This window comes from Sapajus apella, unplaced genomic scaffold (assembly GCF_009761245.1).
Source record: "Sapajus apella isolate SASKATOON/1434 unplaced genomic scaffold, GSC_monkey_1.0 scaffold61, whole genome shotgun sequence".
Taxonomy (NCBI): Eukaryota; Metazoa; Chordata; class Mammalia; order Primates; family Cebidae; genus Sapajus; species Sapajus apella.
Window position 1 is genome coordinate 2,561,692 of NW_022437001.1, and position 19,041 is coordinate 2,580,732.

General features: G+C 33.6%; 1 protein-coding gene across 5 annotated transcripts in view; it reads left to right on the forward strand.

The window, feature by feature from the left end:
* Positions 1–19,041, forward strand: part of LRBA (LPS responsive beige-like anchor protein) — a 726,864-nt gene that overhangs the window by 489,851 nt on the left and 217,972 nt on the right. For all 5 annotated transcript variants that reach the window (XM_032246531.1, XM_032246532.1, XM_032246533.1 and 2 more), the window contains one exon: positions 18,197–18,314. In XM_032246531.1, the coding sequence (XP_032102422.1) occupies positions 18,197–18,314 (118 nt within the window). The remainder of the gene's footprint in view (positions 1–18,196; positions 18,315–19,041) is intronic.

Here is a 19,041-nt window from a genome sequence, read left to right on the forward strand (position 1 = left end):
CCTTCACCCTCAAGTAGACCCCAGTATCTGTTGTTCCCTTCTTTGTGTCCATGAGTACTCAGTATTTAGCTCTCACAAATAAGTGAGAATATGTAGCATATGGTTTCTGTTCCTGTGTTAGTTTGCTCAGGACAATGCCCTCTAGCTCCATCCATGATTCTGCAAAGAATATGATCTGGTTCTTTTTATGGCTGCATAATATTCCAGGGTGTATATGTACCATATTTTCTTTATCTGGTCTACCATTGATGGGCATAAAAATTATTTTTCTATGAACAATTTGAAAATAGAAATTTCAATAAACATAAAACATAATAAACATAAAATACTTAGGAATAATTTTTTGAAATATGTGTAAAACCCACTGAAAACTACAAAACATTCCTAAGGAAAAAAAAATTAAAACCTAAATAAATAGAAAGATTTGACAAGTTCTTTGAAAAGACTCGGTATTATAGAGATGTCATTTCTCCTCAAATCGATCTATTGATTCAACTAAATCCCATTCAGAATCCCAGTAGGTCATTTAAAGAAACTGACAAGCTGCCTTTAAAAAATACATTTGCCAAAGATGTCTTTTTAAGACCTATTTAACACTGAAGAAGAAAAGAGATTTCAAGATAATTAATCTTCTCATGATATTAGATTATTAAGGAAATGAACAGGCAAGCCTCAGACTGGGAGAAAATATCTTCAATGTATTTATATAACACAACTTGTGTCTACTAAATATGAGCAAATTAATAATAAAAAGACAACTCAATAAAACAAATGGGCAAAAGATTTGATTAGGGACTTTATAAAGAAAGGTAGGTAAGTGGCCAAGAAGCACCTGAAAAAATGTTCAGCACCGTTTGTTGTCTTGAAAAACCGCAAGGAGACACTACTTCATGTTAAGATAGCTAAAATTGGTAAGACTGACAACACCAAATGTTAGCTAGGAAATGTAGCTGGCTAATTAGCTACATCCTAGCAAATGTAGGAACTGGAACTCTTATCGACTGCAGATGGGAGGGTAAAGTGGTGCAAGTATTTTGAAAACTTCTGGCAGTTTCTCAAAACTTAAACATACCGCCTATCCTATGAAACAGCAATGCCACTCCTAAATATTTGTCCAAAAGGACTGAAGGCACAAGGTTCACAAAAAGACTAATACGCAAATGTTTACATCAACTTTATTCTTAGTAAACTACTTGAATGTTAAAAGAAGGGTGTATAAAGCAATTACGTTACCTTTAATGCAATACTACTCAGTAATAAGAAGTGAATTATCAGTACACAGAACAACATGAAAGAACCTCAGAAACATTACGGTGGGTGAAACAAAAGGATATATGATGTACGACTCCATATATCATGCTCTAGATTAGGCAAAACTAATCAAAGGTGAAAGAAATCAGAATAGTGAATGTTTACAGAGGAGACAATGACAGTGAAGAGATGTGAGCAATCTTTCTGGGATGATGGAAGTGTTATATTATGATAGGATGGTGATTACATAAATGTCTGAATTTATTAGAAGTCCCCAAGAGGTCAGAGATGGGCGAGTAAGGAAAAAAGTTTTGTGAACTCTGAGATGATAACAGAGATCTATATTTGTTTCCATTTGCTACTTCTGAATCATGTTTCACACTTAATGACTCACAGAGTCTGTGACCTGAATATCTGGTGCCTGATAGAAACCAAGAGTAAATATTTAAAATTGAAAGGGTTTGTATTCTTATTTTTAAGGACAATGAGAAGGAAGGGAGGCTGGTTGTGGGGTGAAGAACTCTCAAAAATGTATAGAAAGAATTTTGGAAATATTGAAGTATGGGGAAAAGGTAAGCAGATTGAGCTCTGGAAACTAAAAGAAAGGAAGATAAGTTGGGTTTCATCCTACCTGACAATACAGTAGCCTCCCCTTATCCATGGTTTTGCATTCCCTAGTTTCGGTTACCAGTGGTGAATCATAGACCTAAAATATTAAATAAAAAATTCCCCCCAAACACCTTTTATTTATTTATTTTGATACAGGGTCTTGTTCTGTTGCCCAGGCTGGAGTTGTAATGGTATGATCGTGGCTTACTGCAGCTGTAACTTCCCAGACTCAGTTGATCCTCTTGCTTCAGTCTCCTGAGTAGTTGGGACTGCGGGTGTGTGCCACCATGCCCGGCTAATTTTTGTATTTTTTTGTAGAGGCAGAGTCTCCCTTTTTGCCCAGGCTGGTCTTGAACTTCTGGGCTCAAGCAATTTTCCTGCCTCAGCCTCCCAAAGTGTTGGGATTACAAGTGTGAGCCACTGCGCCTGGCAACACCTTAACATGTATTTGCAACCTAGTACTTATCTTGTCATGTTTTTCTTCATTTTCATATAAACTTATGTATGTTGTAGAGGGTATCATTGATTTACAAAAATAAAGTCATACAATATATACAGCTTGGTATGTTTGTTTATCTCACTCCACAATATATTGATTGTAGGTATCTAGCCAAGTCAACTGTGTGACTTTAATTCATTCTTTTAAGTGCCTGAAGAAGATATATCATAAATATACAACTATTTTACCAATGATGTGCATTGGATTTCAGAGTCTTGTTTTCATCTTTTTATCACTTTGAAAATGTGGCAATAAACATCCCTACATGTTGACATAATAAAACTTTATTTCTGTTTGTTATCTGTAAGTTTGTTTGGTCAAAGGCCATACATATTTTTATTTTTGATAAATAATGTTGGATTACTTTCCAAAGGGATTTTACATTTTATGCTTCTACTAGCAATATATACTTTTGTCTGCATTCTCATCAGCAAGATGTGTTGTAACTCTTAATTTTTTTTTATTGATTCTGGGGTATAAAATATTTTAATGCATTTTGTAGTATCAGCATTTTTTAAATGCTGGGCATTTGAATTCCGTGTAATTCTTTTTATATTCTTCATCCATTTTTCTATTTTTTATTTTATAAGTATTTGTTATATATTATAGTAACCCTTTATCACAAAAGTTTTTTCAGATCTTTCACTATTTGACTTTGTCAGTCATATCTTTGCCATTAATTAATTTTACAGTTTTACGAAGTTATAGATATAAATATTTTTTAGTTCTTTCTGAGTTCCAATTATGGTTTAAGAATTCTCTTGGCCTTTAGATTATATATGTAGCCACATGGGAAGAACAGTAGACAGGTAACTGTGCAAGCCACTGTACAATCTAGATGCTTTGTTAATGTGTCGATCATTCCACATTAAGCTGTACTCTGTCTTTTGTGCATCACAGCTGGCACTTAGCAAAAAGAAACAGAATAGAAAATGTCAGGCTAAATTACAGTCCAGTGTTTTCAAAATATATTTACTTGTTTTTATGCCATCTGCACGGTGTTTAAGGTAGAATACTTCTTACTAGTTTCTTTTTTTCTCTCATTTTATTGGCTGTTTTCTGGTATGTAGTTTGTAAACTTTAAATAATTTTAAGAAGCCTTTAAAAAAGTCTCATTGTCACTTTAATTACAATATATAAAACTCATATACATATTGATTTTTGGTAAATTTACATTTTAATGATATTTTCTTCCTGTTATAAAATGCTTCTGGGTGTTCAGATTGTACTTTATGTTTCTTTAAAAATTGTTTTATATTTTTTGTCCCATGGTTCCTCTCTGCCTTCCTTGTTAAAATTATTCCTAAATGTGTAATGTTTTTCTTGCTATTATGAATGAATTTTTTTTCCAATTTCAATATTTGTGTCAATTGCTAACATGGAGAACAAATATTAAGTTTCCATGTTTGTGTTATTGTATATATTTCCATTAATTCGAGTACTTTGGATATTTCAAATGAATATTCATCTTTCTTTTCAATGTTTATACTAGGTTTTACATTTTATTATTTCATTTATTTTAACTTTTTCAATTTGGTGATAATAATTATTGTAATAGCAATTGCTAACCAATGCATAGTGGTTACAGTGTGCCAGCACTGTTTTACTAGCTGTACCTACTTTAATTAATTTACAACAAACATTTTAGGTGAGAGCCTACATGATTAACTCCAGATCACATAGCTAATATTTGTTGTTGGTTTCTGGTAAAACGTTTTTATTTTATGTAATTTTTTTCCACTCCTGTTTTACTAGCTTTTTTTTCTTTAGTGGTGGTTCCTGAATTTGATCAAGTGCTTTTCAGCTTCTAGTAAATGATGATATAATGTTTTCCTTTTAATTTGTTGATACAAGGAGTAGATCTCCTCTTGTGGATTTTCTGATTTTGAACTACTCTTGCAATCCAGGAAAATATGTTCTTATAATACATTGCTGGATTCTATTTGCTAATAGATTATTTAAGATATATCTTTATTCAATGATAAAAATGCTCAACTATTTTCCTTTTTGATAGTCTCTTTATCACTTTTTACGTTTTCAGCATTAACATTATACTGGCTTAATAAATGTATTATTGAGCTTCCTGTTTTTTCCCCAGTGGCCTAGTATAATTTTTTTCAGTGATAGTTTTAGGTGAGATAAAGGTTAGCTATAAACCTGTTGTGTGGGAAATTACCTGATGTAATGTTGCCTCCAAGTACACTACCAGGCAAGTTATCCCAGATTTCACAGAGCAGAAGGGCTCACAGATCAAATAAGCTTCTCAAAACGAATGATTTATTAAATCAGTTTAGCATGTGCAATAAGAAGTAATAGAAGAGAGATGGGATAAATTAATATACTTAGGATCGAATGCAAGCAGGTAGAAAGATCAGAGTACTTAAGTCCTGGTTCATGTAACATTTATATATCCTGTCGGTTTTTCTGCTTCATCTGCTTTTCTTTGATGTTACAAGTACCAGAATTGAGGTTTGAGTAAGGGAATCCACAGAAGAAAAGTGTTCTGGTCCAATGAAACACACCAGCTCTATTAGACAGACACAGTAGCAGCTATCCCTGCTCATAGCTAGAGCCAACCAATTAACCTGCTGAATAGTTACAGGTTTTTTCCTACATTTCTTGTGCAGGTAAAACCCACAGCGGCCAGAGTGCGGCCAGAGTGGGTATTATCAATGGGTGGCCAATTTAAGGCCAACATAGATATCATCTAGAATGTCAAGAACTATGAAAGGAGCCGGCTACAGTGGCCAACGCCTGTAATCCAAACAATTAGGGAGGCCAAGGCGGGTGGATCACCTGAGGTCAGGAGTTCATGACCATTCTGGCCGACATGGTGAAACCCCGTCTCTACTAAAAATACAAATTAGCTGGGCATGGTGGTGCATACTTGTAATCCTAACTACCTGGGAGGCTGAGGCAGGAGAATCACTTAAACCCAAGAGGTGGAGATTGTGGTGAGGCAAGATTGCACTATTGTACTCTAGCCTGGGTGACAAGAGTGAAACTTGGTCTGAAAAAAAAAAAAAAAAAACCATGAAAGGTCTGAAATTTAACCTTCCATGCAAGCCAACAATTTACCTTGCCACAGTTTCTTAGACGCTCTCAGAAGACATGGGACAAAGGTTAGAGACAAAGACTTACAGCATAAGCAAAGTAAGCATCTTGTTAGTGTCTATTTCCCATGCATCCCCAAGTTGCATGGAGTGACTTGTTGGAGGTGCTATGGACTGAAATGTATTTCCCCAAAATTTATATGTTGAAGCCCTAACCCCCAATGTGACTGAATCTGGAGAAAGAGTCTTTAGCAGGTAATTAAGAGCAAATGAGATCATAAGGGTGCAGCCCCAATCTATTAGGACTTTGGCCTTATAAGGAGATGAGAGAAATTGTCTCTGCACTATGTGAAGAGACAGAGAGCAGGAAGTCATCTGCATGCCAGGAGAGCCCTCACCATGAACCAAACTGGCTGGCAATTGGATCTTGGACTTTCTAGCCTCCAGAACATCAAGAAATAATTCCTGTTGTTTAAGCCACCTAGTCTACAGTATTTTGTTAGTGCATCACAAACAGACTAATATAAGGGGCCCAGGTGGACACTGTGTTCCCAGTGAGTTTACATCTCGGTTAAGGAATCTTAGAGAACTGAAAATCTTCACAATGGGCAGTAAGATCTGGCCTCTGCTCCATAGAGCATCATTACCTTTCTTGTGCTAGACAGTAAACAAACCTGCCCGTTGCTCTCCACTGAGATACTGTCTCTTCTAAGGCTATTAATTATACAAACATCCTTGAAAATAGTGTCTCATGTAAGATGGCAATTACTACTTTAAGATCTGCAGAAATATGAGAGACCCACATAGAGGTAGTACAATTATATCTTGAGTTGGTCTTCCCATTTATCTGTAAATATAACTTTTTTTGTTCCATCATACATTTGGGGACTTTTCCAGATAGCTTTTTTTTTTGTATTTTGATATTAATTGAAAAATAATAATGTATATATAGGGTACAGTGTCATGTTTTGATAATGTCTATTTTGTGGAATGATCAAATTAGGCTAATATATTCATCACCTCACATATTTCTTTGTGGTAAGAATATTTAAAATCTCTTTTAGCATTTGCAAAATATACATTACTGTTAACTATAGTCACCATGCTGTGCAAAAAATCTATTGTTATTGATTTTTAATTTAATTCTATTGTAGTCAGAGAATGTACTTTATATGATTTGAGTCTTAAATTTATTGCAACTTGAATTTTAGCCCAAAATATGCTTTTCTGTTTTTCTGGTGTTGGAGTGTCCTTTAAATATCAGTTAGGTTCTATTAGTTGATGGTCTTGTTCAACTCCTTTGTATCTTTATTGATTTTCAATCTTCTTGTTTTATTAATTATAGGGGAATGTTGAAATGTTTATATTGTGGGTTTATGCATTTCTTCTTTCAGTTCTCTCAGTTTTTGCTTCATGTGTTTTGAAGCTATTATTCAGTTAATAAACAATTAGGATAGTTAAAGCCTGTTGATGAAATGATGTTTTTATGAAATGACCCTCTTTATCCCTAGTAAAATTTTTTGCTCTAAAATCTATTTGGGGCCAGTCAAGATGGTTCACACCTGTAATCCCAGCACTTTAGGAGGCCAAGGTTGATGGGTCATTTGAGATCACAAGTTTGAGACCAGCCTGGCCAACATGGTGAAACACCGCCTCTACTAAAAATAGAAAAATTAACCAGGCATGGTGGTATGCCCCTGTAGTCCCAGCTACTCAGGAGGCTGAGGCAGGAGAATTGCTTGATCCCTGGAGGCGGAGGTTGGCAGTGAGCCGAGATCGTGCCACTGCACTCCAGCCTTGGTGACACAGCGAGACTCTGTCTCAAAAAATTTAAAAAAAAATCTTCTTGGTCTGATTTGATGCTTTTTTCTAAAAATTCTGTTGATGGTCATTTCTACGGGAGTTTTGTTTAATTAATTTCTTTTCTTAGGTGGGCCATGTTGTTGTGCTTATTTTGCAGGCCCGGTAATTATGAATTGAATGCCAGCTATGGTGAATTTTACGCAGTTGTGTGGTGGATATTTTTGCATTCCTATAAATGTTCTAATGCATTGTTCTGGGATACAGTTAAGTTACTTAGAAATAGTTTGATCCATCTGGAGTTTGCTTTTAAGATTTTTTTAGGGAGAACAAGAGCAGCATCAAGTCTAGGGCTAACTTTTCCCCACTTTTGTGGCGAAACCCTTTTGAGTAGTCTATCTAATCCTCCATGAATCATGAGATTTTTACATTCTGTGTAAGCTCTGAATATAGTTCATTGTAATTTCTTAGGATAATTCTTTCACTGGTCTCACATTGTTTTCTTTCATGGCTTGGTCAGTACTCAGCTGAATACTGCAGATCTCTGGAGCTGTGTTGCTTCGCAGCTTTCTCTGATCTGCTACTCTGCCCTGCAAGCTTTAGACATCTTGATCTCCCTGTACTTCAAGCTCTGTTTTCTCTACTCCCGGAGACCATTATGTTCTAACTGGGTTTCTGTTTCCTCCTCTGGGCCCTGCAAAGTCTTTCCAGTGATATGCTTGGGCAATAGCAGGTGTCACAATTTTGTTTCCTGTTTCTCAGGAATCAGTCTTTTATTGCTTGATATTTAATGTCTTGAAAACAGTTTTTCTGTATGTTATGTTAATTTTGCATATTGTTTCGGTAGGGTAAATCTAGGCCTTGTTACTCCGTCTTTATCAGAAGTGGAAGTACTCTGATCTTTGAGTTTTATTTTTAAAAATTTTATGTTGTAGTTTTCCATTTTTCTCTTCTACCCCTTTTTTGTTTTTTGCTGTGTTTATGTTCCTGTGTTTCCAGAGTCTTAGATTGTAGATGCCTTTTTTTTTTTTTTTTTTTTTTTTTTTTTTGTTTTTTCCCCTTTCTTCGCTTTTTTTTTTTTTTTTTTTTTTTTTTTTTTTTTTGAGATGGGATCTCGCCCTGTCACCCAGGCTATAGTATAAAGGCGTGATCTTGGCTCACTGCAACCTTTGCATCCCAGGCTCAAGTGATTCTCCTGCCTCAACCTCGCTAGTATCTGGGACCATAGGCACACACCACCACACCCAGATAAATTTTGCAGTTTTTAGCAGAAATGAGGTTTTGCTGTGTTGTCCAGCTTGTCTTGAATTCCTGAGCTCAAGTGATTCTCCCACCTCGGCCTCCCAAAGTGCTGGTATTATAGATGTGAGCCACCACACCTGGCCTAATTGTAGATCCTTAGTGAAGCTGAATTGGCCTTCCATCCGTCAGTCAATCTCCTGGGTATTTCTAGGACTGTGCTAGATACTGTGAATAGGAAAATGACTAAGGCTAGTTATGTAGCCTCATAAGAACGCCGGTTAAGTATGAACTGCAATCTAGTGGGGAGTGTGCAACAGTATGGAATTCTTCAATGAAATGAAGTTAACCCCAAAAGTCTTATTTAAGTGATATTGATAATGTTCTGTTAAATATATGCTCTTTAAGAAAATAGCTTTTTGGAAGATTATATCTGAAGGCAAATGTGAGCATAGCATTTAGTTCCATACTCTATTATGGAAGTGAATAAAAATCTGTACTATTCATTTATAACTGACTCCAACCAAACATGTTTAATATTTAGTAGGAGGCAGAAATTAATTTTTAAAAAGTAGAAAAGTATTTCCCTCTGATTAGGAAAAAAGTATCCTGGGGATTTTAGGCTTTTAGCATCAAGCTTTATGTAATTTTTCCTTTCCATTTTGCTTTTTATTTTCCTTGCTTGCTGTGTTCAAAGAACAAAAGCAACCTTCTTCAAGATAAACAAAGGTTTTCACTTTAATATGTTTAAATAGGTTAGGTACCAGAGAAACTTCCAGTGGCTAAATCATGTTGTGTCTGCTACAAAGAATAGTCTACTTGTAAAGTGATATTGCTCTAACTTGAAGATTTAGTTCATATATCTGGGAGACGGGGGATTTTTTTTTTCTGACTTTATCTTTGGTCATTTTATTTAAAAAAAATTTTAAGCAACAGTTGTATGTATTCATGGGGTACATAAAGATGCTGTGATACGTACAATATATAGTAATCAGATCAGGGTAATTAGCATATTCATCATGTCAAACATTTATTGTTTCTTCATGTTGGGAACGTTCAATATCCTACTTCTAGCTATTTGACACTATATATTATTGTTAGTTGGAGTCATTCTACAGTGATAAAGAACACTAGAACTTAATTCCTCCTAACTGTAATTTTGTATCCCTTAAAAATTATTTCTCTATCTGTTGCTTCCCACCCCCACTTTTTAACCTCTAGTATCCTCTGTTTTACTTTTTACTTCTATGAGAAGTGAAAAACGTTTTTAGGGAGGGCTTTTGATACCAATCAGAGATCGAGTTCTTGAAGGAAGAATTGGCATTGAAAAGAGAGTTTTTGTTCATTGGTTTTTTAAAGTATATATTATTAAATATTCCAATATATTTAAAATTAGTTTTTTTATTAGTGGTGACTTAAATTTAACTCTTTATTGAGGAATAACAAGCTCATGACTATAGAGAATTAGTGTGTGGAACAATAGACAAAAAAAACTTTAAAAAAAAGTAAATCTCATTCTGTTTTTTCAACCTGCAGTATGGTGGTGCAGTCATAGCTCACTGCAGCCTCAAACAACTCCTGGGCTCAAGCAGACCTCCCAGCTCAGTCTCCAGAGTAGCTAGAACTATAGGCACATGCCACCACACCCATCTAAATTTATTTTTTGTAGAGATAGGATCTTGCTGTGTTTCCCAGGCTGGTCTGGAATTCCTGGCCTCAAGTGATCCTCCTGCCTCAGCCTCCCAAAGTGCTGGGATTACAGGCATGATCCACTTTGCCTGGCCCTGACAGAAGTATTTTATATCTTAATTCTGTGATGATAGCATGTTATTGTCACAACTTTTTGAGAAGTAATTAGGAATGTTTCCAATCTAAATGAAAAAATTATGAAGGATAACTTTATATTAAGATTTTTTCTATACCATACATGTAAGGAAGCACTAAATATAAATATTTTGAAGAAAAAACAATTTTAATATTATTGGCATAAAAATGCAAAAATGATTTTGAGTATAGAAATTTGAGCAAAGCAGTGTTAAGCCATTTAAGGGGAAAATACCTAAATTAGATAAGTGGCTTTCTTAGCCTTTTTCTAATTTTAAGATTGTAAATGAATGTATACATTATGTGCATATTTATGCTTGACTTACCTGATTAATACAGTAGAAAGATATTTGTGTAATGATTATCTTCTCAAGGCATTATTTGAATTAAACAAAATTCTTTACTTGGTAAAGGTAATAAAGTTGTAAAGATACCAAATCATACATCTTTTAGTAGCATTTTCATTACTCTAAAATATTGAAATTTTATATTGAAATGTTTCTCTCATACAGATACAAGATAATTTCAGTATCTCCTGTACTAAAATCAGATGACACCCTTTTATAGCTTGTTCTCAGTAATATTGGCATTGTGGCTTTGTTTTTGTTTGTTTTTTCAAAGATATCTTCAAACCTAAATATCTGTATTTTAATTTAGATAAATATCTAAGTTCATTTTGTTCTTTCTCTACAAATTTACCATCCAGCTCTTCACCTTATGTGCTGCTATGAAAAAGATATAAGATATATTCATGTTCCTTGTTATCATCCCTTAATATTCTTTTGTGGGTACATTTTGGTTTCTTGCCTCCTTTCAAAAAAAAAATTTAGACAAGATAAAGCCTAAATTTTAAAATCTGAATTAAAAAGGAGCTGGAAATAGATAAATACCTCTTTGTTCTTCTCCTTCGTTACTACATTTGGCTTTTGACTCATTAAGATCGATATTAAATGCTATTTGAATAAGAGATGGCTTTTAAGATGCATCATTTAGAATGCAAATTATTTTTAAGCTGAGGAATATTGAAAATAAAACAACCAAGTAAAGAGTCTGAATTATTTACAGGCCAAGGGCTTAAAGGTGCATCACTCCAGCACAAATATTAAATTATGAAATGGGAATTTCAGTTTGCCATAAATCTGTCTGCCACAGCAGCTTAAAATAAAATAATTTTACCCATCTAAAGCAACATCAATTTGCCAGTCAGTGCTTCATGTATCAAAGAGTGTTCTGTGAAAATATCAATATCATTGGTTAATATAAATGAAATTAATTTTTAAAGCTGGGCTAAAGGTTGACATCTGAAAAATTGCATTACTTTGCAGAAGAGAAATTTCTGTCTTCTAGTGAAATTTCAGGTCATGAGGGCAAGTAATTTTCACAATCTTCAATGGGAGCCAGTGAAATATGAACTTCATTGTCACCTAGCCCCAAAGCGATAAGATAAAATGAGCTGATACATCATTTGCTGTGGTTTTATCATCTCCCTCAGTAATTGGAAGAGAAAACATAAGAGTGTGTGTGTTTGTGTGCTCCCCTCTTGCCCCTCCCAACTGCCCCATCGTCCACACCCAGGCTAAAGCCATTTTAGTCCAATCAATACAAAGGTCACATAGCATTTTATTTATTTATTTTTAATTTTTCATACTGACTAAAACTGCCAAGTAGAACATTAGAGTAATGAATATGTTTAATTGAATTTGTCACCTATGAAAATGCTAAGGATACTGTACTACATCATAGTACTTGAAACCAGAAGGGAAATGTACTGTATAAATGAAAAAAATTAAATAACAACACATGATTAATTTAAGAAGTAATTTTTTTTTAATGTATGACTTTCAGTTTTGTTGTTTTTTCAATTTTGGGGGCATTCTAAGTGTTCATGGATATATGTTTAATAACAGAAGTATCTTTACTTTTCCACCAGTCAGCTGTATGTCATTGTCAAATTCAAAAAAGACCTCTAAATTTCACTTAAAGAATGTATCTCTGAAATTTAAAACTAAAAGTCATATGGTTGGTGATAAAGTAAATCCTTGAATCAACTAGAGTTCAATATTATTAGAATAAATTAAGTGCTATGCTTTGATATCTATCTTCAGAGAAAACTACAGAAAATATGTAAAAACTATGTTAATAAATAGTGATGCAGCTTTTAAATAATTGATTAAAATTACTTTAAGCTTGTTTGTTCAAATTATAATTATTGTAAAATAAAACCTATTTGCACATATGGTGAATTCATAGGAAAGTATTTTTCAATGTCTTTATTTCAAAGGTGGTTTAAATATTTGGTTTTCCCATATTAAAGCACAAACCTGTGACTATATAATTCTGTTCCATTAAAATGGGATCTAGTGAATATTTTCTAGACTTTCTTAGCCATGGTGTTACTGCTTAATGGATGGTATGATTAGTTTACATTTGGTATACTGGGTTAAAAACATTTTTCCTGATGTTAAATATATCTATATGGTTTGAAGATGGTTCTGTTGTGAATTTTTAAATACTATTATTAATATATATTATCTGATTTTATTCTTAACACCAAAATATTCAGAAATCAATATGGAATTGTCTGAAAATAAAACTTCTATAGAAATTGGGAAATATTTGGCATAGGGATATGCTATGCTAGTTTTAAACCTTAGGAATAGTAATTTTAAAAATACCTTTTATTGATGTTATATATGCAGGTTCCCATGTAAACATTTCTTGTTTTTGAGGTAAAACATTTTTATCCCTTTTTAATATTTACCCTTCAAGAAGAATTTAAAAACATTTAAAATGTATCGAGGATAGTTTTTTAAAATAAAACCTCCCTGTCTATTCACTTAAAGGATTGGCTTTAACTATTTTAAATCTACTTTTTAAAAATGCCTAGTATTCAATAAATCAGAGTATATAGTTAGGCAGTGAATGTAGCTTTCTGTTTTTGTTCTTTCGTAAGGATAAGAAAACAAAAGAGAGTTTTATTTGGATAAATTTATAAGCTTTTACAAATGGACTGGTAAAGGGAAAGTCAAAAATGCCTTCCTCTACTAAGAATAAGTGCAACAAAGTGAAGAAATTTTCTTATGTGTTCATAGTACACTATTTGTAGGACAGAAGGAAGAAATATGTGCATTATTTGGGAAAAATAATATATCCTTTTCAGAAGGCATAGTTTTCAGATAAAACTTTTAAAGAAGATAGGTTTAAGTTTTTTAAAGTAAAGAAATAGAATATGTCTGTATATAATATATATTTAAAATACTAAGTCCTTTCTCTCCTAACACACTGTCAACATTTAGTTAATAAACCAGCTTTGAAACAAATTATTTAAAACAATTGAAAGTTTAATTTACTAATACTAACAATAATAAAAAAAGGTGGTAAAGATTCAAAGAGAGTAAAGATTTCAGGCTATTCTGGAGTTGAGGTCATAACTTCAGAGCAATGGTAATGATACGGTTTCTATGGCAACTGATTCATTGGAGGGCTAGACCTCTGTCTAAGGTGCTGTCAGTGTGTGTAGAGTTTCAGTGAACAGAAAGTCCCAAAGAAGAGTCTGTTTCTACCTAATCCAGTTTTAATTGAACTCTAGAGACTTTGAAGTGAAGCCTCAGACCAGGCATATACTATTCCAATCAGAAATGAACCCCTTGCTTAGCTAGGCCTCAGCTGCATTTCAGTACTGACACCTTTCCCAAATGAATACTTAAAGAAATATTATTATATAAATTTCAGCTGGTAATGCTTTAGTTAAGAGATTGCTAGTTTCTATTTCAAATCTCAAATTTTTTGACCCTAATTGTGGGATTTTATTTAATTTTTTTCTTTTAAAAGATTAGGCTAGCTATTTTGTGTGTGTAAGATTTTGATTTTTGACACCTTTGGCAATTTTAAATAATTTTCCATCTCATGCTGTTTTTCCTTCTCTAAGTTTTAAAACTTCATTAAACTGTCATATTTAGCTTGAAAAGCATACTGTTATACATTTAGTATGATAACATTTATATCAGCTTTGAAAACATACAAAGTGATGTGGTTGTGTTATTTATGGATATATATGTACTAATAGTATAAAAACTTCCATGCAGATGATAACCCTGAAAACAAGGATAGTGATTGGCTGTGACAGAGGAGGAAAATGGGATCAAGAAGGGTTATGCATGTCAATTTTAAGACTGTCTCTAATGCATTTATCAATTTCTTATAGATGTATACAATAATATGGCAATGTGTTATGATTTTATAAGGTTACTGAGTAGTAGATGCATGGACCTTGTGTCATTTTCCTTACTTTTAAGTATTTTTGACATTGGAATAAAACAAATTTTAAAGGACTATGACATTTACTGTGTTTCAAGTAGATCTTTGAATAACTATACTGTTTAAGGGAATGGAATATAAGTGGCATATTTTGCTTAATCAGAAAACCATTTCAGTACATTAAAAATCTAATAAAAATGCTTTGATATACTAATTTCTGCTAATAATAGTGTAATCTAGAATATGATCAAATCTTTAGTTGTACGATCATGATTTTGCAATGATTGGATGCACTATTATGCACAACAGGTCTTATTATATGTCTCTGTAGATACAAAAGGTAGAATTTTCAGACCAATGTGTAATATTCCTAACATATCAAAGAGCTTAAAAGATTTTTTGTTGTTGGTTTTCCTTTGATTTTCCTTTTTCTCTTTAACCCAAGTGCAGGAAAATTTTAAGCAAATGTAGTTAGTTGGATTCTAGTTTAACAGATATTTAACTCTTTCTTAGAAATGTGACAGTGAGGTATATACAATGGAAGCTCTGTATTTTTGAATTAGATAACCTGGGACTAGATTAGATTCTGCCACTAACTTGCTAGGGAATTTTGTATCAAATATTTAACATGTCTAGGCCTCATTGTTCTTTGTTTTCTTTTTTAGTGACACGGTCTCCTATTGTTGCCCAGGCTGGAGTGCAGTGGTGCAATCATAGCTTACTGCACCATCAATTTCCTGGGCTCAAGTGATGTTCGAATCTCAGCCTCCTGAGTAGCTAGGGCTACAGGTGTGGGCTACCATGCCCAGCTAATTATTTAATTTTTTGTAGAGATGGGTCTTGCTGTGTTGCCAGACCTCAAACAGTCCTCCTACCTTGGCCTCCCAAAGCTCAGGAATTACCACTGTAAGCCACTGGCCCTGGCTCTTGTTTTTCTTTTGTATAAATTGGACTATAAATGTTGCAGAACATATATTTGATTCTCTAATATTTGGTAAATCTAGGGTAGCAAACTCAATACCAATGGAAACTAGGTAGATAATAGTAAATGAGTGAATGCTGACATCACACTAGTGAATAGTAATAAGTGAAGTAGTACCAAAATAGAGAGTGCATGCCAGTTATTACCATGTGGCATATAGATCCAGGTTTGCTGGATACCCCAGTTTTTCTTGAGAAGATGGGAATCCAAATATTTTTACAAATATCTGTTTTCTCAACTATTTTCAAGCATGTGAAATTTTGTTAAAATATCATGTGGGTCAGATATGGAATGTAGGTTGCCATACATTGATTCATTTAGTCATTCTGAAAATTGCAACTTTGTGCCAGATATTTTTCTAGGCAATGTTAATAGGATGTATTCAAAGTATTTTCTCCAATAGAACTTAGATTCTAGTATTGTAATGCTGAAGAGACAATAGACCAGCAAGCAAATATTATAGTTTCAGGTAGTGGCAAGATATAGTGGCCCACACCTATAATCCCAGCACTTTGGAAGGCTGAGGCAGGAGGATCACTTGAGCCCAGGAGTTCAAGACCAATCTGGGCAACATGGTGAAAACTTGTCTCTACAAAAAAAAAAAGTTAAAAGTTAGCAAGATGTAGTGGCATGTGCTTGTAGTCCCAGCTACTCAAGAGGCTGAGCTGGGAGGATCAGGTGAGCCTAGGAGGTTGAGGCTGCAGTGAGCCATGATCACATCAGTGCACTCCAGCCTGGGTCACAGAGCAAGACCCTGTCTCAAAAATTAAATTAACTCTTAAAAATTTCAGGTAGTGTTAAGTGTTAGGAAGAAAATCTCATGAGTTAGGGTTGGGATGAGTTGTTAATAGAGGAAGTGGGGTTTAAACCCTGTGGCTTCCCTGCAGAGATGACATAAGAGGAGAAATCTAAATGTGAGAATGAGCGAACCATGTGGAGATTTGGGAGAACATTCCAGGCAGGGTGGAAAACAAGGACAAAACAAGACCCTAAGGAAGAATGAGTTGAGCTCACAGGCAGTCCCAGATATGAGGCTTTATTAGCAATTATAAAGAGCTTAAGAGTTTATTTTACATGTCATGGGAAGTCACTGGATACAATTAATTATAAGAATGATGTGATCTGATTTGTATTTTAAAATCTGGTCATAGTAGACTTCAGAGGTAAGAATAGGAGAGAGAACAAATGGAGGCCTCTGAAGACTCTGAGGCCATGGACCACCTGGTGGTATCTCTGGTCATAGTGCAAGAAAGGGATACCTGCAGTCTCTGAGAGTAATATGACTATTTTTGTCCTCTCTTTTCCTGCTCATTTACCTTGATTTTACATAGGTATTGATTATGTTACTGAATTAGTAGGATTTCTCTGTGATCCATTTCAAAACTGCATGCATGATTATCTTGTCCATTGAACTTTTTGTTTTGTATTTTCAGAAAACACTCCCCATTAGAGTTATACCCATTCTTTCTGTTTCTAGATTCTGTGGTGTCAGAAATAGAATCATTTTTGTAGAAAGATTGAAATACATACTTACTGACTTGAATAAGGATTGTTACTTTTGTTTTTTCAAAAATACATTTTGCATTGAAGAATGTAGATTTATTTACCATTAGGATTTTGAAAATGAAAATGAATAAAGAAAAAACAGTTTGAGAAGGATAAATTTTTACTAGTTGTTATTTTTCCTCTTTGCACATCCCAACTTTATTCCTGCAATGCAATATCATAATCAAATGTTTCATTTGTAATTTTTAATGGTGGTTACTTTTGAGAGATGTATCTTAATTTTTTTTAACTTAATTTGCTTTCATAGACTATCAGGTTTTGATAGCAACCTTTGTTAATATTATGTATAGTACTGGTGTAGAGAAATGCTGAGTCTGGTTTTCCTTGAACACTTTCACAATTAAGCCTTTGAAATGAACTTTTTAAAAAACAAAACTTGAATAACAAAGCAACAAAGTGGCTTAGGACTAAAGGCAGGATTACTTTGAATTGGCAAAGCATTTTAAGCAACTGTGTCTGTCACTTGGGATGACAAGAATTGTAACAAGTTACTCTGACAACCACCTACCCCATAGAGAGATTATGCTGAGTTCATTTGCAGGTTTGTGTTTAGCTTTAGCTGACAAAATGATACTTAACTTCTTATATAGTCGGGTCTTTGTGCTTTCTGAGTGAGTGACTGTTGCCTTAACAGTGACCTTAAAAGAGTCATTCTTTTTAAAGTTATGAACTGAATATATTTATATTATAATGTATGTAAAGCACTATTGGGCAAATTATAGTCATGTGAAACTGAATTGTGTATGTGATTTATAAGAATATATGACATTCTTTTGAGGTCTTTATTTCTAAGATTTTATCTGAAGTTTTACTTTCATAGTGTGGTTTAAAAAATCAATCAGTAAATGATGTAATATGTATTTCCTCAGAAGCAGTAGATTACATCATTGTTTTTAAAAGCCCAAATATATACTTAAATGTTTTATCATTTTACTTTGCTTTTTTAATTTAAACTTCTTTTCCATAAATTACAATTGATTTTCTTAATCTCCAAATTACGTAAATAACTATTAAATTATTTTTCATAAAAGGGTATTTTCTATTTTGACTGGGGAGAGAAGCAACAACAAAAAATGAATATTGTCATTTACCTGGGATTATTTTTTTCCTCATTAGATCCTGGCGTATACAGAAGGGTTGCATGGAAAATGGCTGTTCACAGAGATACGATCAATCTTTTCTCGTCGTTATCTTTTGCAAAATACAGCCCTGGAGATCTTTATGGCAAACAGAGGTAATATATTACAGAAGTACATTGTTACAAAGCGAACTTTCATCTCTTTAAGATAGCATTTTTGAACATACCATATTGCTTCAATTTAGATAGTACTTTGTAGCCCACCCTCTGTTCTAGTGACCTCTTTTTTTGAACTAAATGCTTCTTCATGATTTTTCCCACCTTGATTATTAGTCAAATCATTTGTAATATTTTGTGGCCATATCAAATTGGTAAAAGACTTTATAAACATAAGGAATACAAAACCATTTAATCAGGTCAAAGAGGAGTTTTGATGTCCTGAGCATTGCTCTGATGCTTACATTCCTAACGGAAGGTGTCTGCATTTTGGGAGAGGAATGGACGATTAAAAGATTCATACACCTACTTAATCTTTTGTCTGATATATTGCTTTTATAAAGGAACCATGAGAAAATGATACTGATCTGTCCTGTTTGATCTGTATTAAATCATCCTTGAAAGTCAAACTAAAATTTAATTTGCAGTTTTACAACGGAACTTGGTGAAATCCGTTAAGACAAGAAGCGGGGAGACAAGTTGAACTTGAAGGAAAAGCATCATTTGTTATGAGTGGAGGCATACAATGGAATATATGTAAAACCTACTGATTTATTGTACATATTCCTGTTATTATATATACATGGGTTGATGGTTTCTTACTTTTAAAGCATACATAACTTTTAATACATACATAACTGCATGTATTCCACACAGACATTTTGTT